Here is a 24,745-nt window from a genome sequence, read left to right as displayed (position 1 = left end):
GAAAAGCCAAAGCTTTAAACCGTCTCAGTGATGTCTAAAGTAATAACGAGTTCTTCAAAACTAAGTTAGTGAAGCAGGGACCCTAGCCTCTTCTTTTGTTTTTTTGTGGGTCAGAGAGTTTTGGAAAAGGGCTTAGATCTGCAACACCGGATGATCTTCCTGACATCGCTACGGATGGAGAGAAATGCAGAAAGAGAAGCGAGAAACAGCGTTGGGTGGTAGACACGAACAGAGTTTGTCAAGGCATGAGCCGAGTCCAATAGAAGAATCTCTGTGGTAAGACCCCAATATATGAGAAGCGTTGCAATAAAGCTGATTCTTGTGGGTTTGAACAGGCTCAGCAAAGCTCCAAGCAGGCATAAACAACTCCCAGCAAACACCTAGAAGCAAGCAGATTGTGTACATGACATTATTGGATAAGACAAAGCACACAAGAATCAAAGATAGGAGGATGGAGAAGCAAACCTCAAGATGACGAATATCGGTTGAAAAAGAGGCTCTATTCAGCTCATGGAAACTGTAGAACTCGAACAAGTTGTGATAGCTTGGGAGTCCGGAGCCACCGATAAGAGACTTGGCAATGGCACCAGGATAAAGGAGGCTCTTCACAACAGAGGAAGGAAGGACTTCACTTCCAATCAACCGAGAGGATATTACCTCCAATGGTGATTCGCAGCTCTTGTTCCTGCACGCGACTCTGCAAATGCAACCCAACCCAACGGATGATAGAGTGAGAGAGAAACATCACAGAAGATGCTCACAAAACAAACGGCGATCCAATAGAAATGAATCACAGGCATTTCCAAAAGAAACTCAGTGCATGTAACAAGGAATCCACGATTTTGCTCTAATCACAGTCACGAATCTAATATCCAATTTCTGTCAGGGTCCAGACCTCGATTTCATGTGAAACCCTAATGCGACAAAACCGTTTGATAGACTTTTCCATCAATTTCCAAATTCTGGATTTGTTTCGTTTACAGCGAAAATGACAGAATCACGAGGAATGGTGACGAAATTTTACCTGAAAAGAGGAATCTGGAAGACGATGATGAATGTAAACACAGAAGAAGCGATAACGGAGATTATCGAAGCCCATTTCTTAGAAAGAGCCATCGGATTTCCACCCAAAACTCCCAACCAATTGATGACCAAAATTATAAATTCAAAGGGTTCGTTGCAGAGGGAAAACTGAGAGGAAAAAAAAGAACAAACAAAATAAACGATGTTTTATGTGTACCCCCACGTTTTTTTTTAATTATTGGCTCAACAGAAAAGTAAGTTTTTTTTTTTGATAAAATAAAGGAATAAAAGGTAAATTTTGTTTTGCATTAAGAAAACTGAAGTACTGGTAAAAGGCAACCGACCAAGAACACAATTTGAGAGCAAGCCAAAACTCAAAACAGATCAATTTGCTTCAAAATTTCCTAAGATGTAATAAGGTTTATGAAATTCAGAAAATGGCCTTGAGGTTAGGTAGGTTTTGAAGATGATTCATCTCTTTTTTAAGCCGAATTTGTGGACATTTTTTTAGTTACAAGGTTTACTCTTTTTTTTTTTTTTTGGGCCAAAACAAGGTTTACTCTAATAGCAACTAGCAAGTCACAAAAACGACAGAGCATTATTGAAGCCTCGAAGGATTGCTCATAGAATTAAATGCCTTGTTCCCAGTGATTTCATGTTTATAACTTTGGAAGAGAAAATAATTGTACATTGAATTCTGTATGAGGTTTCATGTTCCTGTCTTACAATTATACAAGACTATATGTAAGCTTACTCTTTGATCACAGACCAGACCGTGATTAACCTCAGCCCACCATAGCTTCTGTTAGATCAATCAACCTGTCAGCTCCTCCATCTGCCCCTGTTATCCGATTCACAATTCAATCTTTAGAAACGCTTTTGTGTAAAAAAATAATAATAATTTAGAAACACTTTTTCTACAATCGTTTATTTTTAGGAGTGGACACAAGAACCCTTTTAAATTTGGCATGAAAACTTCCACTTAATCAAACCGAATTCTGCATACTAAGAAAAGGTCGATTCTTCACATAACACTTACACTCATCTTTTTCATAGCGTTGATCAATTCTAAACCCTACATTTCCTACTTGCATCGCTATCTAGATTTTCTTTAGCATCCTTTCGTCAGATATGATTTATTTTTCCTTTGACCGTGCTAGGGGAGGCCAATATCAAGGTTTTACCTACATCTCTACCAAATTTTTATTGCTTACAGTCTTCAGCTTCTCAATTATACAAGGCGGGTAAGTTTTTTGGCTTAGGTCATCCCAGTTTTAGGGAGGGAATAATGAAAAAAACTAACCCGAGCAATGTACGGTTCCGCATCAGTTCGTTTGAGGAAATGCATAGAATGACGGGCAAAATTCGTTGTCTTGTCACTCAGCACAATTCCTTCGTCGATATCTTCCACAACTCTGACCTTGATGTAAGGATCTTTTGGAGGCACCATATCCTAAAAAAAAAAAAAACAAAAAAAATCAAAAGAACATAACTCGTTACAGCCATAAGCAAATCAGAAAAATACAATTACTTAATGTTGTGATATCCGGAAGCCAGGGTGGAAAGAGGCCTTACGACATTCAACTCAATTCCTACTTTTCCCATGTACGATTTTAGAGCTATCGAATGGTTCTTGAAGTACTCCTTCTCTAGTGTGGTGAGCTTCTCTTGGATTTCAGATGGAAGGTCGAGAAGTTCAAGTCCTACTCTCCACGCCAAATCACGCACAATTTCTGCTCTATTGTACCTGCAGAGCGACCCCAGTTACAGCTATTACTACAAACTGTGAGTCCTGATTTTGTGTTGTCGATAATGAAAGTGAACTCTCACACATAGGCCATGAGGCAGCGCTTGTTTCGGATCAAAGAAAGGTGATGGATTAGTGCTCCATAGTGATCTGCGTTTCTGTTGTTCTGGACATCCAACCCTTCTTGTTGCATTTTCCTGCAAGTGGAAACATCAACCTCAATCAATCAGAAGTAAGTCTTTTCCGGCCCGCATAGATCCTTTTAATATAAAGAAAGAGAGAGAGATAGAAATACCTTATCAAAGACTGGATGAGATGGTGATTCTGGTCACATTCTTCGACAGTCTCATCAAAGAGCTTGCTCTGAAAGCAGAAGAAAAAAAAAATGAAGACTAAATTACTGAGCTAGAGACTAAACCCACAAGCAGAGATAAATCTAAGAGCAAGCGGAAGATGAAAATGAAACCGACCATACGAGCACTAACATCAAAACATTCATCTACGCCTCTTATCTAACAATTTGGCCTAAAATTTCCACCCTAGTTTTCACCCTAGTAATCACGAGGATAAAAGGGCTTCTCCCACCGATCTGTCACAGGATAGCTAAGATTTCCATGACATCGAATCCGAAATCGAAACCAACTGGGGCAACTTCCTAGTATGATTATCATAGACAATCAAGATTCGTCGAGAGCACAGATTTAGATAAGTCGGGAACTTACATTGAAAGGTTTGAGCTGGCCCTTCTCCCCGCTCGCAAAATCTTTCACCAGCTGATATCCTTTTCTCCCGTACATGCTGAATTGGCGGCTGGCTCTCTTTTAGGTTCTGAGATCAGACATATCTAATTCGAGCAATTCATCAAACATCTGGCATGCCGACAAAAAGAAAAGAAAACTGTGCGAATGCAAAGGGATTGTGACTCAAATCCAATCGAATCTAATCGGTAAGAGGATGAAGTTCATCGTTGGTAATATCGCCGATTCACCGGATAAACAAAAACCCTAGATCTATAAACTTACCACTAGACAATTCCGTGGCGGGGATGGATCTGCAACTAAACAGCTCTCGCGGCGGCGATTAATTCCAGAAAATGCTTCTATTGCGACGACACACGAAATCCCATAATTTTTTTAAGGGTTGTGTGGGAATTTTGGCGGGACTCAAAAAAGTTTCAACATTTAGCGCCAGTGTGATGGAAATATTGATTCTTATCATTTACTGTATTTAGCATTTTCTATTCTATTTATCCATAATCAGTCATACTAGTTTCTTCTCGACTCCTATTTATCCACCTTATTCGTATACTCAAACATTGTATCCTGACTTTATCATTTCAAGTTTAATATATTCACATTTTGTTGAGAACAAAAAATCATAATCATTCTTAGAAATATTCGTGAATCATGTGTTATTTGCGAGTGAAACAACAAGAAATTTTTGTGCATTTTTATTGGTCTTTTTCTATCCGACTATACGTCTATACCTATAATGTTTGCTTCTGAAGTTAAGGATGACCAATTTGATTGCCCATAGCACATATGACACCTGTTTTTTATATATTTTTTCATAGGCTGACAAATTCCATAAATAATATACTTATTATCCATTCTTCTTTAGTTTTCTCTCCCAACTTATTAATTATCCATTCTTTTCCATTTAATCATTAGAAGAAAAACAAGGAACGGATTAAAATTTATTAATGGCATACATTATATTCGGTGTTCAATCACTTCCTCGGTTACAATCATCACAATTTCTATAGGAAACAAATTTAGAGTCGTTTTGCTCGCATGCGTACGTTTTTAGCTGGTCAAATCATTTCCAGATTTGTGCATAATTGTTTCGAGATTTGAAAGCATGGGATAATAAGATTCGCGGTGTAGATTTAATTGTGGATTAATTACGATATGGCCACGGAAAATATGTTGTCCATATGAATGGGATGGTCCAGTCATGTAACAAGATATTGCAAAATAATGCACATGTGTTTTATAATTTGAGAAGGCAATATTAGATTCGTTTTTTTTGTGATTCTGTTGTATATTATAAAAAGTCATCATATACCGAGATTAGTAGTAGTTTTATCTTTCAACCAACCAACCAAATTAAATCAGGCATGAACAGCGAGTCAGCAACGATGGATTTCTTTAAGAAAAAATAATAATAATCCATGTTGGACTATGGTTGATAAAATATTAAAATTAGATAACATGTGATGATATGTGAATTTTCAGTGAAATTTGATTTGGTAGATAAGTGGGTAAAGTTTTAAGTTATAATAGATTTGAATTCTCTACACCTACCACCTAAAATTGAAAATCATCGTGTTACTGCCACAATTACCGCCGTTGCTTTGACCGGGTTTTCTCTCCCGTTTAACTAACTACGTAACAAATAAATCAAGAGACGATTACGCATCTAACATGATAATCGCGATAATATTTTTTTTTGATAGAGTAGAAGCAGAAATAACAATAAAATAAAATAAATAAGAAGATGACAAAATGATAATAATTAGAAGTAATTATAAATAGTTAAGATAAAGAGGAGGCAGAAATGGAGAAGTCTGAAACACAATGATGAGCCAATTTTAGCAAACATCCAAAAAGACGACGAAAACAGATCAGTGATCCGAGAGAGAAGAAGACACACCAAAAGCAAAATAATAAATAATAAAAAAAACGGAGGAGGAACAGTTAGCGCCATCCATGGCGGGTCTTCAGAGATCCACCATCTCGTTCCGGCGACAGGGCTCTTCTGGTATAGTCTGGGACGATCGATTCATCGCCGAGCTAAACCAACAGGCCAACGAGCAGAAAGGCGAAACTCATCAGCAATACGACCAACAGGCTAAGCTGATTGCGTCGGAAGGCCAAGAGCCGATAGCCGGAGACGGAGTAATCAAGCCGATCAGAACCGAAGGGGGTTTCGAGAGGAGTCGATCCAACGGCCACCATCGAAACACCGGAAGAGTGTCTCCGGCGGTGGATCCGCCGTCGCCGAGACTGTCTGCGTTTGGGTGCTGCTCTGCTTTCGGGAATAAACCGTCGGCGAAAAAACCGGTTAATCAGAGGAAAAGGCTACCAAAGCAGATCCAGGTAGGAATATTCCCATTTTATCGGCGGCGGATGGATAAGTAAAGTAAAGTGAAGAAGACAAACAAAGATAAGAAACATTAAAAAGAAAGAGTATCAGTATAATACATACATACTGCAAAATGTTATCTTTTTTTTTTTTTTTTTTTTCCCTTTCTATTTTTTTGATTGTGCTTCTCCTTTAATTTCAACTTGTTTGAAGAACTCAGACGATGTTAATATCTGTTTGATTTCGAGTTTTGCCCTTCCTCTTCCACATGGGATTTTCTTTCTGGTTGATGTAAATTAAGTTTCTTTTTCATGAAACAAAACCCAGTCCTGTACAAAAAATGAAAACGACCACTGCTCTGGGGGATTCGCAATCTCTCTCTTTCGATCTTGCAATTTTTCCGAGGAATTCGAGCGCTGGCGGCGGCGGCCAAAGTGGACCTGACAACTCTTCATTCATGTCCAAGTCTTAATTGCTTCGTTTGTGTGATTAAATTATCAGTGTATGTCAAGTCGTTTACGTTAATATTCCTCCGACGAGACGAACGTTAACGGCCACCTCCGCCTTTCACGGCGTCCATATCTTACCCTTTTCTGCTTAGATCAAGCACTTGGCACCACAGTTCCACTTTCATTATCCATTTCAAAACTTTTAGTAACACATTTAATATGGTAAATTATGTCTTCTTTTTTGTTTTTTTTTTTTTTTTAAAAAAACCCACTCTCTATGCTAATATTCTATTTTTCAAAAAAATAATAATTCGTATTTGAGCGAGTCCATCTTCGAATGTTTTACTCGTACATGTTAAAAGACGAGCCTAATTCCTTATTAATTTGTTTGCAAACAGAAAAATCAAAATATACTCCTGGTTTTACGTAAAACGTTATTAGTTATACCGACGATAGTTGTTGTAAATTTTACTTTAGCTGGTTTAATTGACCTACCTCTTGCAATCTATAACCAATTTTTTCCAACTTATAATTATGGGTTTAACCCGGATGATTATACAAATTATTATACCACATATCACAGTCAAACAAACACTTAATTTCTTCTTTGCTTGACAAGTAACAATCTGCAGGACTTGATTCATAGTTTGGGCTGTAGCTCATAACATCGAGCTGTATTAAACATCCCGTTTTTTTTTTTTTTTTTTTGGCTCCCAAAGATTTCGAATTTTCAATTATATGATTGATTACCTACATTAATCAATCAATGAATTATCTAATGGAAAAGGTCAGAGAGCGTCATTACTAAAACCCTGAAATATATAGAAGCTTTTCTTGCTTTGTATCTTTTTCTTTCGGGCTAAACATAACGTCAATTCACCATCACTACTACAGTCAGGAAAAATTAATTTCGAAGGTAGAAGAGGGGAATCTTAGATCCTTAATTCCTATTTCGAATTGATTATAAATAGACTGTTTACTTTAGAGTTGTCTTGTACGTGCCCACCTCATCTTTACGAAATATTTTGGGTTTAAAGTTTACTTATATAACAAAATCATTAACCAACTTGGATTGGATCTCTAGCAAACATCACGCGAAATCATGAGTTATTCATGCAATGTAGTGGTGCCCAATCGTTTCTTGTTACTAGTCGTAGTAGTATTATCACTCGCTCTGACCGCAAACGCGAATTATTTCGAATCGCTCCTCGAGCTACCGCGAAGACAGTCGCGCTCGACCCGACCTAGATCCGAACGGGTCCTCCACGTCGGCCATTTCGGAGCAAAAGGCAATGGCTTCGACGACGACACCAAAGTAACACATCGCTAATAAGAAATCTTTAATTCTTCCCGATATTTAGGAAATCCAAAAAAAAATCTGGGCATTTTGCTTTTTCTGCTCTCGCGTCTGCCAAATCCGACCAAGAATTAGGAAAACAGACAGCTTGTGTGTGTGTGTGTGTCGGATGATAATTGTTGTAAAATGGTACGCAGGCGTTTGCAGATGCTTGGAAGGCAGCTTGTTCGTCTAAATCCAAAACCAGAATCTTGGTCCCAGAAAACTGTTCTTGTCTTGTTCGGCCCATTGATCTCTCGGGACCTTGTAAAGCAAGACTCACTCTTCAGGTAGGTCAAGCAAGCTTCCACAGGTCTTGTGAGGATATAATTTTGTTGTTTTTTCCAGTCAGATTGTTCTATTTCGTTTAATATTGCCTTTGTCTACTGTTTGCACAATAGATCTCTGGTACAATCATTGCTCCGGATGACCCAGATGCTTGGGAAGGTCTAAACCTTCGGAAATGGATATACTTCCATGGCGTGAGCCGCTTTACCGTCGAAGGAGGCGGCACTGTAAATGGAATGGGGCAAGAATGGTGGAGAAGTTCTTGCAAACACAATCATTCCAATGTAAGTTTATATGCCTCTCTTTCTTTCTTTTTTTTTTCCCCCCAGTACTTTGCTGTCTTGTCTTCAGAAGTTAAAAAGATTCTCCTTTTTGCAGCCTTGTCGAGGAGCCCCAACGGTAAGCAGAAATCATCCAACTAGTTACTTATCTATTGGTTTGGTCACTGTTTATGCAAGTGAAACTCTGTTCCTTGTAGGCCTTAACATTCCACAAGTGCAAGAATCTGAGAGTTGAAAACCTCAGTGTGATCGATAGTCAGCAGATGCACATTGCCTTCACTAGCTGTCGACGTGTGACCATCTCTGGTCTAAAGGTCATAGCTCCCGCCTCTAGTCCCAATACCGATGGAATTCATATTAGCGCCTCTCGTGGTATCGTGATAGACAACACCACGGTCCGTACAGGTCAGTGTGCTCTCTACTTTTAAGCAGACCTTGAAAAAATCTAGTATCCTCTCTCAGTGTTTGATTATTGACATCTGTTTGTGTAGGAGATGATTGTGTTTCCATAGTTAAAAACTCTTCACAGATCTCCATCAGCAACATTGTATGTGGTCCTGGCCATGGCATAAGGTTAACTAAAGCCAGACAACAAAACAAACAGTGGCCGCAGACAAAAAGCATCATCTAAGTTAGTTATTCTTTGTTTTTTATTTTTATTTTTGTTGTGGGTAGCATCGGAAGCATTGGAAAATCAAAATCTTGGGAAGAAGTCAAAGACGTGACGGTTGATACGGCCTTCATATCTGACACTGCGAATGGTGTTCGGATCAAAACGTGGCAGGTGATTTCATCATATCAAAGTTTCAGTTCCACTTGCTGAGATTAAAAACAAGTATATATAACTTTGAGGTTTGCTCATTCTTATTTTAAGCAGGGAGGAAATGGTTTGGTCTCAAAAATCATCTTTAGGAACATCAATATGAAAAATGTGTCCAACCCCATTATCATCGATCAGTATTACTGCGATTCCCGGAAGCCGTGTGCGAATCAGGTAAAGATATTTGTGCTATTTCTTTCTTCAGTACGCAGCTCAGATATTGAACCTGATATCTGTTATACAAACTAATTTTTAAAAAAATGAAAAAAATGTAGACATCAGCTGTTACCATCGAGAAAATCTCATTTGTTCACGTGGTGGGAACTTCAGCATCAAAACAAGCAATCAAGATCTCTTGCAGCGATACTTCACCATGTCGCAATATACATCTACAAGACATTGATCTTGAACCATCGAACGATGATGGTTTCACAGAGTCCTTCTGCTGGGAAGCTTATGGTTCTAGTTCGGGTCAAGTATACCCTCCTCCTTGCCTCTCAGATGAGACAAGCTTCTTAGAACAGTCGGTCCACTCTGGGATCACATCTGTATCATACCTTTGAAGTCATGTTTTCACATTGCAAATCTACCACGCATACGCCAAAATGATTGAATTTTCACGTTTTAGCAAATTCAGTTCATCAATCTATCGCCTTATGGTCGAGCTTCTCTTGTGAATCCTGGGGATCTCCACTCAACTTATTGAAGAATGTAAAGCAAATTACAGCTCAAAAGTTTTACCAAAACGAAACGTATGTAATTTACCAAAACTATGAGAATGTATGTAATAAACAAAAAGAGAGGGTACATCTGCAATAAACAAAATTTTAAGGAAACATTTGTAAAAGGAAAAAACGGCCCGTATTCACAAATTATTAAACAAAAAAAATAATCAGTGAGGAAGGGGCATCGGAACAGCGAAAACGACCGTCGAGGACGATGCCTTTCGGTGGCTAATCTGCTTCTAGTGTCCCTATAAGCTTCTTCTAGCCTATGAATAATCTAATCCAATTGTTAGGTCAGATTTTATGTATGCCTTTCCTTTTTCAAAAGGAACCTATGGATTTGATGCTTAATTTCCTCTTTAATTGGATTGGAAACGTATCCCTTATATATTTGATCCAGAGGATATATTTATTATCAGATCTTTATAAAGAAAATGGAAGCGGAAGTTGCATTATTCATTAATTAATTGATTATTATTTTGTTAACACTTTTAGATTTTAAGTGGATAAGTGATGAAAGGATAATATGATTTTACTTGGACCAGGACATACAGCATTTTAGCGCTATTTTATCTAAACGTCCAAATTCAACTTTCGATCTCTTGTTAGTTATTCCTTCCTAAAACATTAAAGTTAATTCCGTAGAGATAAAAGAAAGACTTGGTTACAATAAAGAGGGATAAAAAAAAAGGCATAGGGGATCTAGCAAGCAATCACACAATACATCAATCCTATAAATACATCACCCAAGTATCAAATTCCCTTAAACACAAAACACACACAAAAAAAAAAAAAAAAAACAGAGGAAGATGAGCTCTGTACAACAACTATCTGTGCGCTGTACCAACAACAAGGTTATTACAGAAAAGAGAAGAACGGTGACAATACCTTCAAATGGCAATAAGATAGAGAGCAAGCAGACGATCCATCATGACGTCGACAAATGCGCCGAAGCTTTCATCCAGAACTTCCGACGACAGCTTCTTCTCCAGTGCGATACCATCCTCCCCGGAGCCAGAGGAGGTCTTTGATGTATATATATACTCTTAGTATTAACACTTACATATAAAAGGATTACGTCTCATGTGCGGTTTCAGTTGTTTGATAACATGTCTAAATTAAAATTACCACAAATTTTATAAGGAAACAAGAAAAGAAAGCTTTGGTTTCTCAACTAATAGATGAATGGGAGAGAGACTAGAGCGAAGCAAATGCTCATTTTCCCACTTGATGAATAATGAATCACATCAACCTCACTCTTTATTACACGCAATCTACTAATTAACACACAAATCCAAAAGAGACAAATTAATTAAGACGTCACACGTGACGCAATATCCGTGGTGTGCGTTTGGACCAATTAAACAAGTAACAGAGGAACTAGGGGAGGATCTGAGGAGTAGGCTGGACGAGCTGGTGGATATTGAGGCGAGAGCAAGAGCGAGCCATCTCTCCTGCAAGAGGCACAACGGGGAGGCTATCGCAGTTGCAGATCTCTATCATGAAGCCGTCAGGATCGTGGAAGAAGAGTTGGTCCACTTGGATTCCTCCTTCTTCTACTACTGCTCTCACATTCTCTATTTCCATTTCCTTTAGCTTCTTCTCCACCGCTTCCATGTTTTCGCACTGCATCCACACATACACACTCAGAGATGCTTCTATCAAATTTGTCGGTGTTACTAACAAACCCTCTTACTATATCCCCACAAACCTTTCGCTTTATTTTTTGGCACTCATACTTACTAACAAAATCTCTACAAGCGCAAACAATTCATGCTAAACTCCATCTCAAATTAAGAACTTGGTGAGCTACAACTGATACAAACTATAGATGTATAATCTGAAACTCTCAATTTATATGAACTCTGAATGAGATTGAAGCGAGATTGGACCCTACTAGAGCTTGTTTTGTACAATTTATTACATAAGCTGAGCCGAGTGCACAAGGGTTAGTGAGCCTTGTATGTAAAAAAGTATGGGGGTTAAAATGAAAATAAGTAAGAAAAGGAGGTACCTGGAAAGAAATGTGATTATCCTTGGGATTAATCTCTGTTTTTTTCAGTAATTTCTCAGGTTCAGGAGATTGCAGAAGGTGAATCCCAATTCCATGACCAAACAACCTACTCACACACACACACACAAAATAGAATAGAGATAATTCAAAAATTCAAAAAGAAAAGAAAAGAAAAAAAAAAGATAAAAAAGAGAGGTACCAAGCGCCATCGAAATCAAAAGAGCCTGGTCTCCGAATCGGGAGAAACCCTAAAACATTCTGGTAAAAGCTCATGGATTCCTCGACGGATCGACATAGGAGAGAGATGTGATTCAGCGACTTGATGTGGAGAGGGTTTCCCGTAGTTTCCTTCATTTTTTTTTTCTTTTTTTCCCGAGAAAACAGAGAGAATGTAGATTATCTATCCAATAACAACAACAGCCTTGGAAATTCGAATCCGAAATAGATGGCGTCGCCGTTAATAATTGAACAAGGTTCGTTTAAGGAAGGCCATTGATTATATAATAGGATGCTGTATGTATATACGTACACGTGTGTGTGCGTATATATATGTATATGTGTCGTGATCGAGTAACGCACGGAACTTGATCATATTGATGGCGATGATGCCTATGTTTATATCATTATCGTCGTCGATATCATGCCTTTTTTTTTTTTTTGAATTTAGAAGCGATATTCAAAAAACATGACATCGATCGTCTCTTTTTATTCAACTTTGGACCTACATCTACAATTTCAAAAAAATTTCAACCATAAACACACGACAATCGAGTTTAATGCCTTGTCCTTTAAGATTCGGAGCCCCTGGTTTTTCTTCTAAAACAGAAACAGTTTCAAGAGTTTTTTTTTTCCTTCTCATTTCTGACATTAACAAATTCAAAACTACACTGCTATCATTTACGCCACAAATCTACCGTTAAAGTTACACATGCGACAAATCACACACCAAATGAACTTTTGTTTGCTTTCTCATTTGTGGGCTCAACAGTTGGAGTGTATTTTATTGTCACAACGAACAGAATATTAATTTCTCCAACGTTACACAGACTGTGGGTCATCTAAATCAATGACGACAAAACAAAACTTGCCTCTTGTTCTTCTTTTCTCCTGTTGTCTAAGCTTCCTACTGTAGCAGGAACGTCGATGAATGTTGATATGAAAATCGCCTTTCTTTTGGCCAGAATAAGATGTTTTTTTCCAAGAAGCTTTTCATCGTCTGAGCCAAGTGCAGACGGTTTCTCCAGCACAAGGCAAAAGATTGGTCACAACTTTGCGTAGGCCAAACTGCTCTCGAGCTGAAATCAAAAGAGGACATAAGTTCTTGCAAAAAATAGCACAACAGCTAACATCTGTACAAAGCAAAACTTAGATAGTGGAGACATCCATGACTTACTGCGCATTCACTTGAGTTTTCAGTTCATCCTCAGCTTTTATTATCATAGAAGAACAAATAGTCGAATCCGTTAAGAACAAGTTAGTGTGTCTCCTAATATGGGGCCACATCCAATTTCCAGTTCCACCACAACTATACAAAAGAAACTCAGGAAAAAGAAATAAAGAATCCTTTGGCCGCTTTCTCGTGTAAATGTAGCAAATTTGTTCCACTTCATGTAATCATTACAAAATGGACTTCAGGGAGACCAACTGTTCTTTTCTGAAAGGAGGGACTCGTTTGTGAATTAACGCCATGATCAACTTAGCCTGATCAAGCTGCCCCTTTTGAACAAGCCCGTTGAGCAACATGCCAACTGTGTCCAAGTTCGGGTACCACTTCTTTCTCATACAATCCTTACACATCGTATAAGCCAAGTCAAACTTTTTTGCCTTACACAAATAGTGGATCATCGTCTGGTAGATCTTCTCATTGGGTTTGTAACCCTGACCATGCATTGCTGTATAAACCCTTTCTGCCATCTCAGGGAACCCAGCAAGAAAAAACCCTTTGATAACCATGTTATATGTTACGCTGTCCGGTTCCATCTGGAGTTTTGGCATCAACATCAACAGATCATTTGCATCCCAAGCTCGTCTCCGATTCACTAAAAACTGAATCCTAACATTAAAGGTGGTGAGATTAGGCCTACATCCCTTGAGGACCATAAGGTTCCAGAGTCCATTTCCGATCACATACATATCGTGCTTGTAAAACGCAGATATAAGTGTAGTATATGTAACTACGTCTGGTTTCACCCCTGATTTCTCCATCTCCATCATTGCCAGATACGCCCTGTCAAGAAAACCCATCTCACAGGCAGATTTAATGACAATGTTGAAAGAAACGGCGTCAATTTCAACCCCATACTTGGAAGGGACATCGCGAAGGAAGTCCTGGATGGCGTGCAGATCCGGTTTCAAAGTCAAGACTTTAAGTGTGGCATTGAAGGATTTAACAGTCCTCTTGCACCCGTATGAATCCATATCATAGAAAGTATCAAGTGCGTGCTTCGTCATTCCAGCCTTGCCATATAACATTATAATCCTAACAATGAAGCCCTCGCGCCGACCTTGTCGAAGTGTCTTCTGATGCTCAAGAAGATCCTCGATGAAATCAAAGCGACGTGCCCCAGCTAATCTAGAAACCGTATCTTCAAAAGCAAATCGATTTTCAATCACCAGCTGGTTGGTGGCATTAGCTTTAAAGAGCTTGAATAGCTTCTCAGGGTCTCGCTCAGATTTAAGCTTGACGAGGGCAGGTTCCTCGAGCGGTTTCAAACCTTGGCTCAGATTGGATTCTGTCGGGATATGGGCGCTCCCAGTGGCTATAAAGGAAGAAGAATGGCAGAATCTGCGAATGGGTCGCAGAGATAGCATGATCCAGGGCCTCCCTCGAGCCTAAACATGCCCGTATAGTGAACCCGATAGCATGTACGTTATTTAATTTCTTCCCCCTCCACAAATCTCCAGCCTTTGCAATTAGTAAGATCTACAAGCTAATCATTCCCTCAGGAAGCAATACCAAGCTGAGATGAATTTTTAGGAAAGATAAAAAAAGGAAATTCCACAAATACGGAGAGATTTGCAACGAGAGCGAAGATTTAATCAAACCCTCTCGACATCCATCTACCTCAATCGAGAATACCTAAAATGCGATTCTACAACAGCCATATCCAAAAAAGTCGCGATAACAGCGAATATGATAACTTCAACCCAGCTGGTTATGATCCCAAGCCGGAGCAGCGACCGGAAAAGGAGAGATTTTTACGATCTGAGAAGCTCTGAGATGGAGATTACCAGACATACGGAGGAGGTTTAAGGTTTTAGGTTTTTTGGACAAGGAAAAAAACAAACAATTTCAGTGGGCTCTAACATCTTCTTATTTGGGGCTTATATTGTCGGCCTTTTTAACGTAGAGATTCTTGTTTATTTCAGTATGACCCCTTTAACTCCAAATGTATTTTCAATTTACTACCAAACTTACACAAATTGGTTAAGACACTACACACTACATACATACATATGCTAGTTAAAGACAAGAGGAGGGTCGGACGATGCCTTGGGCTGAGCCTAGAACAAAGGAGCAGAGAGAGGAAAGAGAATCAATTCCAATGGCCGGAGACAAGTCAATGTCTCTCATGAAAACGTTGCTACATGGAACACTCTCCCCTGAACACTCAAGCTTCATCGCCACCTTTGTCGCCGATGTTCCACTCATTTTCATGTATCTCACTTTCTCTATGTGAACTGCCTTCCTCTGAGAGTGGTAATTCCATCAGCTCATGAGTCATGTTTTTTTGTAACTTAAAATAAAGAAGAAGAAGAAGAAGAGAAACAAGATATGTACTTACAGTCTCAGCGCATTTAGACACACAACCGTAGAACTGATCAATGATGATGGGGTTTTGTACGGCGGAGAAACGAATGTCAAAGAATTCGATTCCTCGGACGTAACCAGTTCCCCCGGGCCATGTCTTGATTCGAGCTCCGTTAGTTGTTCCCGTGAAGTTGACGTGCCACACACGTATGTCTTCCACTGCTACATTTGTTCCTCCTCTTCCTAAACTCCCAATGCTGTCTCACATTTCTCATTAGTTTTTTTTTTTCCTTTTCTAATTTATTTATTTAGATTGACAAGAAAATTAAGTGCGATGCGGATCATGGAGATTTATTATTACCTCACACCATGTCCAGGTCCGCAGTTCACAAATGTAACATTCACATTATTCACTTGATCTCCGATCGACACACAATCATCACCTATATATTTAATTGCGAAACAAACAAAAAAAAACCACCAAGTTAAGCAGCATTTTAATTAGTCTTTATTCTTTCTCGTGTCTATGAAAATCATGGTTATTGGTATATATGGCTAATTAATGAAGAAAATAAAACTACCAGTGGCGATGTCGGAATGAGTAATAGAAACGGCGGAAGAAGATGTGATGTGTACACCATCGGTATTAGGGCTAGCCTCCGGTGATGCTATTTTGATGTCATTGATGTTCACATTTTGGCTTCCCATCACAAGAACATGTGCTTGTGCACTGTTTCTGAATCTCAAACTCGTCAATGTTACACTTCCGCAATTGCTAAATGTCATCATCTGCGGGAATAAAAAATGTCATTCACACCCACTAGTTAATCAAACAAAACACACATCCCTCCAAGTTGTATTTATTTTGTTTTCTTTTAACAAAAATAAAAAATAAAAAACTTACCGTTGGTGCAAGCCAGATGCAATTCTGAAAACATATTACGTAGAGATGATTTAGTTAGAATAATAATATAATCCAAAAAAAGGGTTGAAGAAAGGAGATATAATAATAAACAGATATACAGGTCCGGGATGGTCTCTACAGTGAATGTCCCACCATCCTTTGCCTTGGCCGTCCAACAAGCCACGTCCTGAGATCACAAGTCCCTCCACTTGATCGAATATGAGCCATGGTATTACCCCGTTCTCCCCTTTTTGCCATTTCTTTGGATCGCTCTGTGCTATCACTTCTCCATCGACCTATATCATTTTGAAAAAGAAAAAGAAAAAAACATTTTGATGCTGGTTTATGGATTATTCATGTAATAATATTAACTAAATGTAGAGTGAAGAAGGGGTTTACAGTGAAAAGGAGAGGTTTGAGTGTGCAAGGACCAGTGAAGTGAAGAGAGTTGAGCAGGAACACCTTCCCTGCTGGTACATATACCCTTGCCATTTTGGAACTTCCTTTACAAGCATTGTCCCAAGCCTTTTCGAACGCCTTGTTTTTTTTGTTGACAAAACATGTCCAAATTAAAAGATGTTAACTAGTGTAAGTTAAAACACTTCATAATTAAGAGCTTCTTGCATGTGATAGATAAGTACTTACAGATGTATCATCTGCAAGTCCATCCCCAACCGCTCCATATTTCATCACCGATTCACCATAGCTTAACCCGGGAATTCCTAAAATTGCAACGAATAGGATCAAAATAGGTTCCTGCGAAATTCGTACGAAAATAGGATTAGTTTCTCAAACAAGGTTTCACGTTAGTAGAGAGAGAGTCAAAGAGTCTCACCATTTTGACCAGAAGTGGATCGTTCTAAGGGGAGAGTTGAATATTTTTGATTAATTTCAGAACGTGTGCAGCACAGTATATAAGCACACAACACAAAGGGACACAAGGGATTAATTCAGGCCTCACATTGATTATACATAACAGGATTGGATACAAATGCATGCATTCTGTTTGGTTTCTAAAACTTTTTAATTATCTATTTATTATGGATATGTGCCGTAAGATCATCAATCTAAGGATTCTCTGTATGTAATTAATAATTTGTATCAGTAGGGATCATATTGCCTTGTGTTCCCTCTGCTTTTAATATCGAGAGCCATCGAAGGCTATTAATCTCCTTAGAGCATCTCCAACAAGATCCCTTATTTTAAAGGGAACTGAATCTCAAAATAAAGGTTTAAGGGTGTATTGCTCCAGCAAAAACCCTTAAATTTATCTTTAAAAGTATTTGAATATTACATACTAGTCCTCAACATAAACAATAATTAAATAAAGTGAATTAAAGTTTAATGTATTTATTTATTTTAATATATAACAGCTAAATTTATAATGATATTTGAAATGTTTTTGACATATCTAATTACGTGGACTAAAGTAAAAAAAAAGACAAAATTTATTTGATTATTTGTAAGATATATGAATTATAAGGATTAAAATGAAAAGTAAAAAGTTTTTTAAGGGGCTGAACAGTGCCTCTTATATTTGAGGGATCACTGTTCAACCCTTTAAAAAATAAGGGTTTAAGAGTCTGTTGGAGACTAAATCTCCTTCAAAAAATAAGGGTTTATAAGTCTGTTGGAGATGGTTTTGAGTCATTTTACGCTTTTTGAATTGTAAACCCTAAACCCCCACTTTCGTGATTACTTGTTAAAGGAAACAAAATCTTAAGGGGGCGTTTCTTGTAATTTAGAAATTACTATTACAAATTTGACAAACTTCAAATGATGTGATGATATTGACTTGCTCTGTTCTGTCTTATCACATAGTATATGTGATCCATGACTCAAGAACCATTACCCACATTTTTTACATTGCTTTTTGAATGATTCAATCCAAGAATAAGAGCAAAAAAAAAAAAAAAAGACTAGGGATTCACAGAAGGCGATAGAACATTATCTTTCTCAATCAAGGGAATTAAACTGGAAACAAGTAGGCTCGCAACTCTTGAGTAGAAGAATTTCTCCTGATCAGCTGCCAGATTAATATTCAGTAGGAGGTTTCAATCTTATGAGTCTCTTGATCCTGTCTTTGTCTGTGTTCTCCACAAGTCCCTGCACCAACACGACCTTGGTTATTCAATTCTGAAGCAGTCCAATGAAATTACACCAATCTTTGGTGGTCTGATAACCTTCCAGACGATTTCATCAAGACACAAACATATCCTTCCATATTTATCCAAAAAGAGTCTCTCCGTTGGAGGTTTCCCACATACATCTTTGACAGCAGCGGTGATGATAAAGAACGCTTCTGCCACTTTTATGATGAGATCCGACAGCCAGAAAAATAAATGATTCAAATACCGAATCCCCAAAAACTAGATATGTAAAAGTCCTCTCAAAGTACAAGAGTTATATAATATAACTTACAAGCAAGTTCACCATACTCATCTTTGCCAACAAGGAAGATGCTAACATCACCTAGCACTGTGTACACTATATAAACTGACCTGCACAAAAATCCCCCTCAGATCAATTGCAAGAAATATACCACTAGAAGAATCGAGATCAAAATCTTAGAGCTCTGGTTTTAATCTTTAAGAAACATACTTGTGACAAGCAACAAGGAGCTTCTCGTTTTTAACGCCTATGAGATTCTCTGCTCCCAGCTTCACCAAGAAACATCTCCAGTGCAGCCGTTCCTCAACTGGTACCCCATTGAATCTGCCAGGGCAGCTTTTCAGTTGGTGTACTAACACTTGTGAGGATCATGTTAAGACTGGACAAGACGAATAGTGTTTATCGATGAATATTAAGAAGAATGTCCACAGAGGCCACAGGGATAACATGTGTTGTTGGTCAGCGAGCGTACTAGGGGCACAACGCAAAATTTGGTAAAAGCTAACAAAAGACGAGGCTATTGGAGGATTCAGAGGTTCAGACCAAGACATTCTCAAAATGCATCCCAAACATAAGCCTTTGACAGGAATCAATTCGCCAAGACATTACATTTGTGAATCTGTTTTTTCATCTCCAGTTTATAAAAAAAAAAAAAAAAGGAGGGAGCTTTGGTTTCGGTTACGGTTCCAAAATTTCCATTCATATCAGAGACAGCAGTATATAAATAACTCCACTGAAACGATAAAAATATAATAAGATCGACTGTAGAGCGTGAAGATCCATATCGAAAAATAAATAGAATCGGAACAACCCTACGGAATCAACCATAAAAGAAAAAATCCAAACTTTCTTCCGAACAGAACAATCGGAGGAGGGCATACCTTTCGATCAAGACATTCCCTACGGAATTGGCGAAGAGAACCGCAAGGATCATTTGCTTATTAATTAACTGTTTTCTTTTCTTTTGGGATGTTTGACGGACGATTATTTTCTTTGCAATCAAAAAAATCGGACCGCTACAAGAAAATCTACAGAGTGTCACGTGTGACGACACCATTGGCTACATAATCATCTCATAATATATTCTGTTTCTTCTTTTAAATCATTTTCCTTTTAAATATCGTTTTCACTTTTCACATATTTATTTCATTCATCATATACACTGTCGACAGTCGACCAAAAAATAAATATGTTCAAGGTTGATCAGTTTTGGATTAAAAAAGGTTGAAACATTCTAGATGAAGAGGAATATATATTTTTATTGTTACGGAACTGGGAATAAGAAGAGATCACGAGAGTTAATTAAGATCATGGTTAAGTCAACAGCAACGTTTGTCCCAAAGTAGACTTGGGGATTCTCCGACAAATCTTAGCTCTGTTCGATTGATTGGCCGTCATTTGGGCCAATTGGCATCCTTGGACATGTCTCTTGTCTCCTCTTCCCACTTTACACCGTCGTTTCCATCGATGACCATTCTTACTGCTCTCAATTAAATTTTGACACCTTCTCAAACTAATGTTCAATGGCTACATATGTCAACCAAAACATGCACGTATAATTATAACCACATACACCAACTAAAAGAACATACATTGTCATTGTGACTTTAACAAATTAGTGTCTCATACTACATTTTTCTCCAATGGCGAGACTGTTTTCATTCATGACGGAACCCTTTAGTTTTCTTTTCTTTTCTTTTCTTTTCTTTTAAAATCAAAATCATACATAAAACTGATTAAATCAAAGGAGAAGTAAAACTTGCTTCTCTTTTCAATCTTTGTTGTAAATAGCTAGGCTCCTACATGATGGATGGAACAATAATATTTTGGCGTAAATAGGAAAAAAAATTAGCTAACATGCTGATATGCATTAGAAAAAACCCATGCTGGCTAGATATAGGATTTCATAAGCATCTTCTTAATAAAGAAATCCTGACGAATTTATGATTTTGCCAACAATGTACTAATTCTTTCTTTTTGACACCTCTCACAAAGATTTTGATGAAGAGATCACGAATTACTGCGGGATAATATATAGAGAATGTGGCCACCAAGCTATTGTGGTGGATTTTCTTCTATTGGATTTTTGTTTAAATTAAAGTATCTTGTGAAGTTGTGATCGATCGGAAACCTTAATTTTTTTAACTGGGATGTGTAGTAGTTATGTGACTGGTCCTAATTTGTATGGCTATCAATTCTTTTTCATCCAATTATATATATAAACGTGTTTCTAATTAAAAGTAATTTACGATCGACATTATATGCAAACATACGGCCGAGCCGGCCAATTAACAAAAAAGGGGACATGCTCTTTTCCCATGCAAATGTCTATGGCTATGGTGTATCCACCATATATGTGTATTTATATATGCACCAAACTGTGTGTATGCTGGACGAGTTTGTTGTATATATACCAAAGCATTTGTATATGCTATATAACTCTGGCTTTATGTTTTAAGAAAAAGTGAAGATATGGTCTCTTCAAAAAAATACAAACGATTTGGTTTATTTGGAGCTGCATTTTTCATTGTCAACATATTCTATCTCCTATCTCTTCACAGCATTGTATCTGGTATATATATCAAAAGCCCTGAAGTTTATCGCCCACTTAACTAGCTAGTTGCAAAAAAAGTTTCTCATTAATTTATAAACTATTCTCTGATTTGTATGTACATATAAGCAGGGGCTCATGATCATCAACTGAAAAGGAAGGAATCGGTTCTGGGTTCAGAGCCTCCGGTGTGTGCAAAAAAGTGTCTGAATTGCAAGCCTTGCCTTCCTTATCTGTTTGACATTCATGATGGTGCCCATAATGATGATGATGATGATAGTGAACCATATTATCCGGTAAGATGGATGTGTAGATGTCGAGACCAACTATTTGAACCTCAAGAATAGTATCTATATATTTAATGCATGTGTTGTGTTGCTTCTCATCATGGACGTTCATGATGATGCATGAATGATGGTATATATCATGATGATGGTTCGTGGTTAATTTTTGGGAGTAGACTCTTATAATATGTAAACATTTACTCGTCTCTTCGCATGATGTATTCACTGATAATGATGACTAGTTTTAAAAAAGGGAAAAAAAAAACAAGAATTGATGATGTGTTTGACGGCATATATATAATGTCTGTATGCTGAATAACGCACCACCTTTCAATTGCGTGACACATAATTTTGGGACTGAAGTTTAATGGGCCTACAAAGAGCAGCAGTAATAGAAAAATGAGAGAATATGGGCATACAATACTAATTAGCGTAAAAGCTCGAGACTCCAGTAACGAAGACCTTCTCTCAAGTCAAACCTCATTTCCCACCGTACGTTCTGGCTACCTGTTTGCATGTTTAGATAGCGACCGTCTAATCAAATATCGCATCCTATGTATATATTTTTGAATAACTCGACTGCCGGCGTCTCCGCAAAATATTATCGAACCTTTCAACTTCATGCACAACATATCCTACCGATTCCTTATGTTCCTGTTGTCAAATTATCCACATTATATATATATATATATATATATATATATATATATATATAAAACCAATCAGATTCATTATTTACCACCTCTAAAAAAATGGTCGGAATCTTATATGTACATAGATAGTGGATCAATTAATATTATGCACGTATGTTTTTATCCTCAAAGCTTCAAAAGAAACCCTAAAAAACGTTATAATTATCTACTAAATACATTTAATGTGACAAAAGAAACAGCTCCTGCCAAATGATAAAAAGCATACATAAGAATAAGAGAGATGATGACTGTGAAGCAACTCATCTCTCACCGCTTGCCGAGTTGCCGTATAACGTCCCAATTCGTCAGCTAAAGTCTAAAACGTGTCGCTCATTGTCTCGATCTGAGATAACACTGTAGCTGACAGTTACGTCTAAGGTTTGTCTCTATCTCATTCTTCACTAAGCACCGTCCGTTTATCTGTAAGAAACTATTATGTACTGACATGTGGGTGAAAATTTGGGTCCCACATTTATCGATGTCAACGTGTCAAAGCATCAGAGGCCAAGGGTTTTTATGCGATCTTTATCTATCAACCTATGGTCCCCGTTCACATTGTTTTTCTTTTGGCTGGTATCGACTGAGACCAATAATATATACACTTATCTTTACGGTCTAAATTAACTATGCGGCTTACCATTATATAAAGACCCTAAGCCAGCTAGTAGACTAGCAATTATACGTTATCAAGAGACTCATCGGTGGGTTTCGCTTAATGGAGTTTTTAATATAAAAAGTATATTTTGTAATAATTAATTAACCGAGAGCTAGCGATCATCATCATGTTATTGAGAAGCACATCTGCTCCGATACTGAGCTCGTGGCTTCCACAACACTGCACGAGAGAGTCTTCTCCGGAGCCCGAGTCACAGCTCCAGCGCCGACACAGATCGTTGTGTCTTCTCTCATCAAAGTCCATAGATGAACACACGCATGGGGAGCTGTTGCACAAACCGCTCTCTGATAACAATAAGCAGGATAGTGTTATCGAATCAAGAGACAACGACAGCAAAAACGTAATACCTCGCAGGCAACGCAGGTCATCGTTAGATGAAATTCCCCGTGGAACAGCCTACGGTAGAAAGATTTCGGATCCGTCGTCGACTATTTTTATGGAAAGGCTCTTCTCGAGCTCTGGACTGGGAGAGAAGGTCCGTGATGATGATCATCATCATCATGATCTGGACACTCTCGCGAGTGGTGGTGGTGGCGGTATGGGAAGCAGCGGCGGTAAGAGATGCAACGGCGGTGGTGTCGGTGGAAGCGATGTTGACGGCGGTGGAAGTGAGGACGCCACCGATACGTATTACCGGGAGATCATCGACTTAAATCCTGGAAACTCGCTTTTTACCGCAAACTACGCCAAGTTCTTGAAAGAGGTACGTACGTATAATACCTAAGTTAGAGTATAGTTTCGGTCAACTAAGAAATTGAAAATCTTGATTAGCCGTTTTTCGGTTTCTTCTTTGTTAATTTATTATTGGGATATTTGATACAAGATATTTTAGTAGAAAAACCCATCCACGTGTGAAGTTTGTATTGCATGGATGTTTGTGACTTTTTTGGTATCGAGAATTAATAATACTACCCAACGAACAAAAATTGTCCAGAGAATTTTCATAGTTTTAGTTTCAGGGAAACGCGTAAATAAGTGGAAATGATATTTTTGATGGGAAATTAATATTTCTATGTGTATATGAACAGGTAAGAGGAGACATGAAGAAAGCAGAAGAGTATTGTGAAAGAGCAATTTTAGGGAACACCAACGATGGAATCGTTCTCTCGCTATACGCCGATCTCATTTTGCAAAACCACGGAGATCGTAAAAGAGCCGACTCCTATTTCCAACAGGCTGCCAAATTGTCCCCAGAAGACTGGTAATTTTTGCAGATTTACTCTATAGTATTAATATTTCACAAACTAATGACAGTCAGTACTACATAGTATATGATAACAATATTGCAATAATGGTGCAGCTATGTGCAAGCTTCATACGCAAGGTTTCTGTGGGATGTGGAAGAGGAGGAAGAAGAAGGAGAAGAAAATTATGAAGAAAAAGAAGAAGAGGAACAAGTGCAAAGGAGTGATGAAATTGGCCATATGCCTCCAAGTATCATGTTCCGTGATTTTCACCAACACACTCCTACTACCACACCATCCTAAACACACATATAGACACCTTCCTCTTATATATTTATTATTACTACGTTAATAAATTAGTTAAACATAACTTTAACACACAAAAAAAGATAAATATGATATGCATGTTTAATACATATAATACAAATGCAATATCTGAAAATGTTCAAAATTCTCGTGATGGTCAAGTGTTGAGGTGGCAACTTTTTTTTCAGAAAGTAAAAAACTTTCATTCCATTTATTCTTTTATTGATAATGTTCGT

At 37.9% G+C, this 24,745-nt stretch overlaps 11 protein-coding genes across 11 annotated transcripts; 5 read left to right on the top strand and 6 right to left on the bottom strand.

The window, feature by feature from the left end:
- Positions 1–35: 35 nt before the first annotated feature.
- On the bottom strand, positions 36–1,171 carry LOC18008204. Its single transcript, XM_006389705.2, has 3 exons — positions 1,025–1,171; positions 466–697; positions 36–380 (listed from the first exon to the last, which is right to left on the bottom strand). The coding sequence occupies exons 1-3, from the start codon at positions 1,114–1,116 to the stop codon at positions 111–113; spliced, it is 594 nt and encodes a 197-aa protein (XP_006389767.1). The 5' UTR covers positions 1,117–1,171; the 3' UTR covers positions 36–110.
- Positions 1,172–1,635: 464 nt separating this feature from the next.
- Positions 1,636–3,980, bottom strand: LOC18008992 (probable DNA replication complex GINS protein PSF1). The gene is made up of 7 exons (XM_006389704.2): positions 3,793–3,980; positions 3,493–3,614; positions 3,066–3,133; positions 2,854–2,967; positions 2,599–2,770; positions 2,327–2,476; positions 1,636–1,864 (listed from the first exon to the last, which is right to left on the bottom strand). Exons 2-7 carry the CDS (start codon positions 3,565–3,567, stop codon positions 1,838–1,840), a joined length of 606 nt encoding a protein of 201 aa, XP_006389766.1. The 5' UTR covers positions 3,568–3,614; positions 3,793–3,980; the 3' UTR covers positions 1,636–1,837.
- A 1,344-nt stretch (positions 3,981–5,324) lies between these two features.
- LOC18008206 (MAPK kinase substrate protein At1g80180) lies at positions 5,325–6,113 on the top strand. Its single transcript, XM_024152462.1, has one exon. It carries the CDS (start codon positions 5,482–5,484, stop codon positions 5,911–5,913), a length of 432 nt encoding a protein of 143 aa, XP_024008230.1. The 5' UTR covers positions 5,325–5,481; the 3' UTR covers positions 5,914–6,113.
- A 1,295-nt stretch (positions 6,114–7,408) lies between these two features.
- LOC18008055 (probable polygalacturonase At1g80170) lies at positions 7,409–9,724 on the top strand. Its single transcript, XM_006389702.2, has 9 exons — positions 7,409–7,621; positions 7,801–7,932; positions 8,044–8,214; positions 8,309–8,329; positions 8,409–8,616; positions 8,703–8,784; positions 8,887–8,995; positions 9,089–9,205; positions 9,307–9,724. Exons 1-9 carry the CDS (start codon positions 7,409–7,411, stop codon positions 9,592–9,594), a joined length of 1,341 nt encoding a protein of 446 aa, XP_006389764.1. The 3' UTR covers positions 9,595–9,724.
- A 131-nt stretch (positions 9,725–9,855) lies between these two features.
- LOC18008110 lies at positions 9,856–10,951 on the top strand. The gene has a single exon (XM_024156432.1). It carries the CDS (start codon positions 10,566–10,568, stop codon positions 10,785–10,787), a length of 222 nt encoding a protein of 73 aa, XP_024012200.1. The 5' UTR covers positions 9,856–10,565; the 3' UTR covers positions 10,788–10,951.
- A 49-nt stretch (positions 10,952–11,000) lies between these two features.
- Positions 11,001–12,327, bottom strand: LOC18008032 (metallothiol transferase FosB). The gene is made up of 3 exons (XM_006389700.2): positions 11,970–12,327; positions 11,771–11,876; positions 11,001–11,382 (listed from the first exon to the last, which is right to left on the bottom strand). Exons 1-3 carry the CDS (start codon positions 12,122–12,124, stop codon positions 11,137–11,139), a joined length of 507 nt encoding a protein of 168 aa, XP_006389762.1. The 5' UTR covers positions 12,125–12,327; the 3' UTR covers positions 11,001–11,136.
- A 350-nt stretch (positions 12,328–12,677) lies between these two features.
- LOC18008710 (pentatricopeptide repeat-containing protein At1g80150, mitochondrial) lies at positions 12,678–14,988 on the bottom strand. Its single transcript, XM_006389699.2, has 2 exons — positions 13,164–14,988; positions 12,678–13,065 (listed from the first exon to the last, which is right to left on the bottom strand). Exon 1 carries the CDS (start codon positions 14,579–14,581, stop codon positions 13,388–13,390), a length of 1,194 nt encoding a protein of 397 aa, XP_006389761.2. The 5' UTR covers positions 14,582–14,988; the 3' UTR covers positions 12,678–13,065; positions 13,164–13,387.
- A 245-nt stretch (positions 14,989–15,233) lies between these two features.
- LOC18007836 (probable polygalacturonase At1g80170) lies at positions 15,234–16,917 on the bottom strand. Its single transcript, XM_006389697.1, has 6 exons — positions 16,825–16,917; positions 16,545–16,721; positions 16,103–16,310; positions 15,883–15,964; positions 15,556–15,778; positions 15,234–15,461 (listed from the first exon to the last, which is right to left on the bottom strand). Exons 1-6 carry the CDS (start codon positions 16,915–16,917, stop codon positions 15,234–15,236), a joined length of 1,011 nt encoding a protein of 336 aa, XP_006389759.1.
- Positions 16,918–18,165: 1,248 nt separating this feature from the next.
- LOC18008860 lies at positions 18,166–19,806 on the bottom strand. The gene is made up of 5 exons (XM_006389696.2): positions 19,698–19,806; positions 19,027–19,140; positions 18,847–18,926; positions 18,609–18,733; positions 18,166–18,531 (listed from the first exon to the last, which is right to left on the bottom strand). The coding sequence occupies exons 1-5, from the start codon at positions 19,748–19,750 to the stop codon at positions 18,460–18,462; spliced, it is 444 nt and encodes a 147-aa protein (XP_006389758.1). The 5' UTR covers positions 19,751–19,806; the 3' UTR covers positions 18,166–18,459.
- Positions 19,807–21,288: 1,482 nt separating this feature from the next.
- LOC18009395 (EPIDERMAL PATTERNING FACTOR-like protein 8) lies at positions 21,289–21,714 on the top strand. The gene is made up of 2 exons (XM_006389694.1): positions 21,289–21,388; positions 21,500–21,714. Exons 1-2 carry the CDS (start codon positions 21,289–21,291, stop codon positions 21,712–21,714), a joined length of 315 nt encoding a protein of 104 aa, XP_006389756.1.
- A 1,287-nt stretch (positions 21,715–23,001) lies between these two features.
- LOC18007970 lies at positions 23,002–24,654 on the top strand. The gene is made up of 3 exons (XM_006389693.2): positions 23,002–23,722; positions 24,048–24,220; positions 24,320–24,654. The coding sequence occupies exons 1-3, from the start codon at positions 23,126–23,128 to the stop codon at positions 24,504–24,506; spliced, it is 957 nt and encodes a 318-aa protein (XP_006389755.1). The 5' UTR covers positions 23,002–23,125; the 3' UTR covers positions 24,507–24,654.
- Positions 24,655–24,745: the final 91 nt, after the last annotated feature.

Source organism: Eutrema salsugineum, unplaced genomic scaffold (assembly GCF_000478725.1).
Source record: "Eutrema salsugineum unplaced genomic scaffold, Eutsalg1_0 scaffold_9, whole genome shotgun sequence".
Taxonomy (NCBI): Eukaryota; Viridiplantae; Streptophyta; class Magnoliopsida; order Brassicales; family Brassicaceae; genus Eutrema; species Eutrema salsugineum.
This window is presented reverse-complemented; position numbering and strand designations above follow the sequence as displayed.

Coding starts and splice junctions, on each gene's coding strand:
- LOC18008204 (XM_006389705.2), bottom strand. CDS start 1,116: ATGGCTCTTTCTAAGAAATGGGCTTCGATAATCTCCGTTATCGCTTCT. Junction 698..1,024: donor TTCCAGATTCCTCTTTTCAG/GTAAAATTTCGT, acceptor TTGCATTTGCAG/AGTCGCGTGCAGGAACAAGA. Junction 381..465: donor CCGATATTCGTCATCTTGAG/GTTTGCTTCTCC, acceptor GCTTGCTTCTAG/GTGTTTGCTGGGAGTTGTTT.
- LOC18008992 (XM_006389704.2), bottom strand. CDS start 3,567: ATGTACGGGAGAAAAGGATATCAGCTGGTGAAAGATTTTGCGAGCGGG. Junction 3,134..3,492: donor GCCAGCTCAAACCTTTCAAT/GTAAGTTCCCGA, acceptor TTCTGCTTTCAG/AGCAAGCTCTTTGATGAGAC. Junction 2,477..2,598: donor TAGGAATTGAGTTGAATGTC/GTAAGGCCTCTT, acceptor TTTTTTTTTTAG/GATATGGTGCCTCCAAAAGA.
- LOC18008206 (XM_024152462.1), top strand. CDS start 5,482: ATGGCGGGTCTTCAGAGATCCACCATCTCGTTCCGGCGACAGGGCTCT.
- LOC18008055 (XM_006389702.2), top strand. CDS start 7,409: ATGAGTTATTCATGCAATGTAGTGGTGCCCAATCGTTTCTTGTTACTA. Junction 7,933..8,043: donor AAGCAAGACTCACTCTTCAG/GTAGGTCAAGCA, acceptor TTTGCACAATAG/ATCTCTGGTACAATCATTGC. Junction 9,206..9,306: donor GGAAGCCGTGTGCGAATCAG/GTAAAGATATTT, acceptor AAAAAAATGTAG/ACATCAGCTGTTACCATCGA.
- LOC18008110 (XM_024156432.1), top strand. CDS start 10,566: ATGAGCTCTGTACAACAACTATCTGTGCGCTGTACCAACAACAAGGTT.
- LOC18008032 (XM_006389700.2), bottom strand. CDS start 12,124: ATGAAGGAAACTACGGGAAACCCTCTCCACATCAAGTCGCTGAATCAC. Junction 11,877..11,969: donor TTTGATTTCGATGGCGCTTG/GTACCTCTCTTT, acceptor GTGTGTGAGTAG/GTTGTTTGGTCATGGAATTG. Junction 11,383..11,770: donor ATAATCACATTTCTTTCCAG/GTACCTCCTTTT, acceptor GTGTGGATGCAG/TGCGAAAACATGGAAGCGGT.
- LOC18008710 (XM_006389699.2), bottom strand. CDS start 14,581: ATGCTATCTCTGCGACCCATTCGCAGATTCTGCCATTCTTCTTCCTTT.
- LOC18007836 (XM_006389697.1), bottom strand. CDS start 16,917: ATGGCAAGGGTATATGTACCAGCAGGGAAGGTGTTCCTGCTCAACTCT. Junction 15,779..15,882: donor GGACCTGGACATGGTGTGAG/GTAATAATAAAT, acceptor AATGTGAGACAG/CATTGGGAGTTTAGGAAGAG. Junction 15,462..15,555: donor TGTCTAAATGCGCTGAGACT/GTAAGTACATAT, acceptor TACCACTCTCAG/AGGAAGGCAGTTCACATAGA.
- LOC18008860 (XM_006389696.2), bottom strand. CDS start 19,750: ATGATCCTTGCGGTTCTCTTCGCCAATTCCGTAGGGAATGTCTTGATC. Junction 18,927..19,026: donor CTCCTTGTTGCTTGTCACAA/GTATGTTTCTTA, acceptor ATTTTTGTGCAG/GTCAGTTTATATAGTGTACA. Junction 18,532..18,608: donor TTGATGAAATCGTCTGGAAG/GTTATCAGACCA, acceptor GTGTTGGTGCAG/GGACTTGTGGAGAACACAGA.
- LOC18009395 (XM_006389694.1), top strand. CDS start 21,289: ATGGTCTCTTCAAAAAAATACAAACGATTTGGTTTATTTGGAGCTGCA. Junction 21,389..21,499: donor TCTTCACAGCATTGTATCTG/GTATATATATCA, acceptor ACATATAAGCAG/GGGCTCATGATCATCAACTG.
- LOC18007970 (XM_006389693.2), top strand. CDS start 23,126: ATGTTATTGAGAAGCACATCTGCTCCGATACTGAGCTCGTGGCTTCCA. Junction 23,723..24,047: donor ACGCCAAGTTCTTGAAAGAG/GTACGTACGTAT, acceptor GTATATGAACAG/GTAAGAGGAGACATGAAGAA. Junction 24,221..24,319: donor AAATTGTCCCCAGAAGACTG/GTAATTTTTGCA, acceptor ATAATGGTGCAG/CTATGTGCAAGCTTCATACG.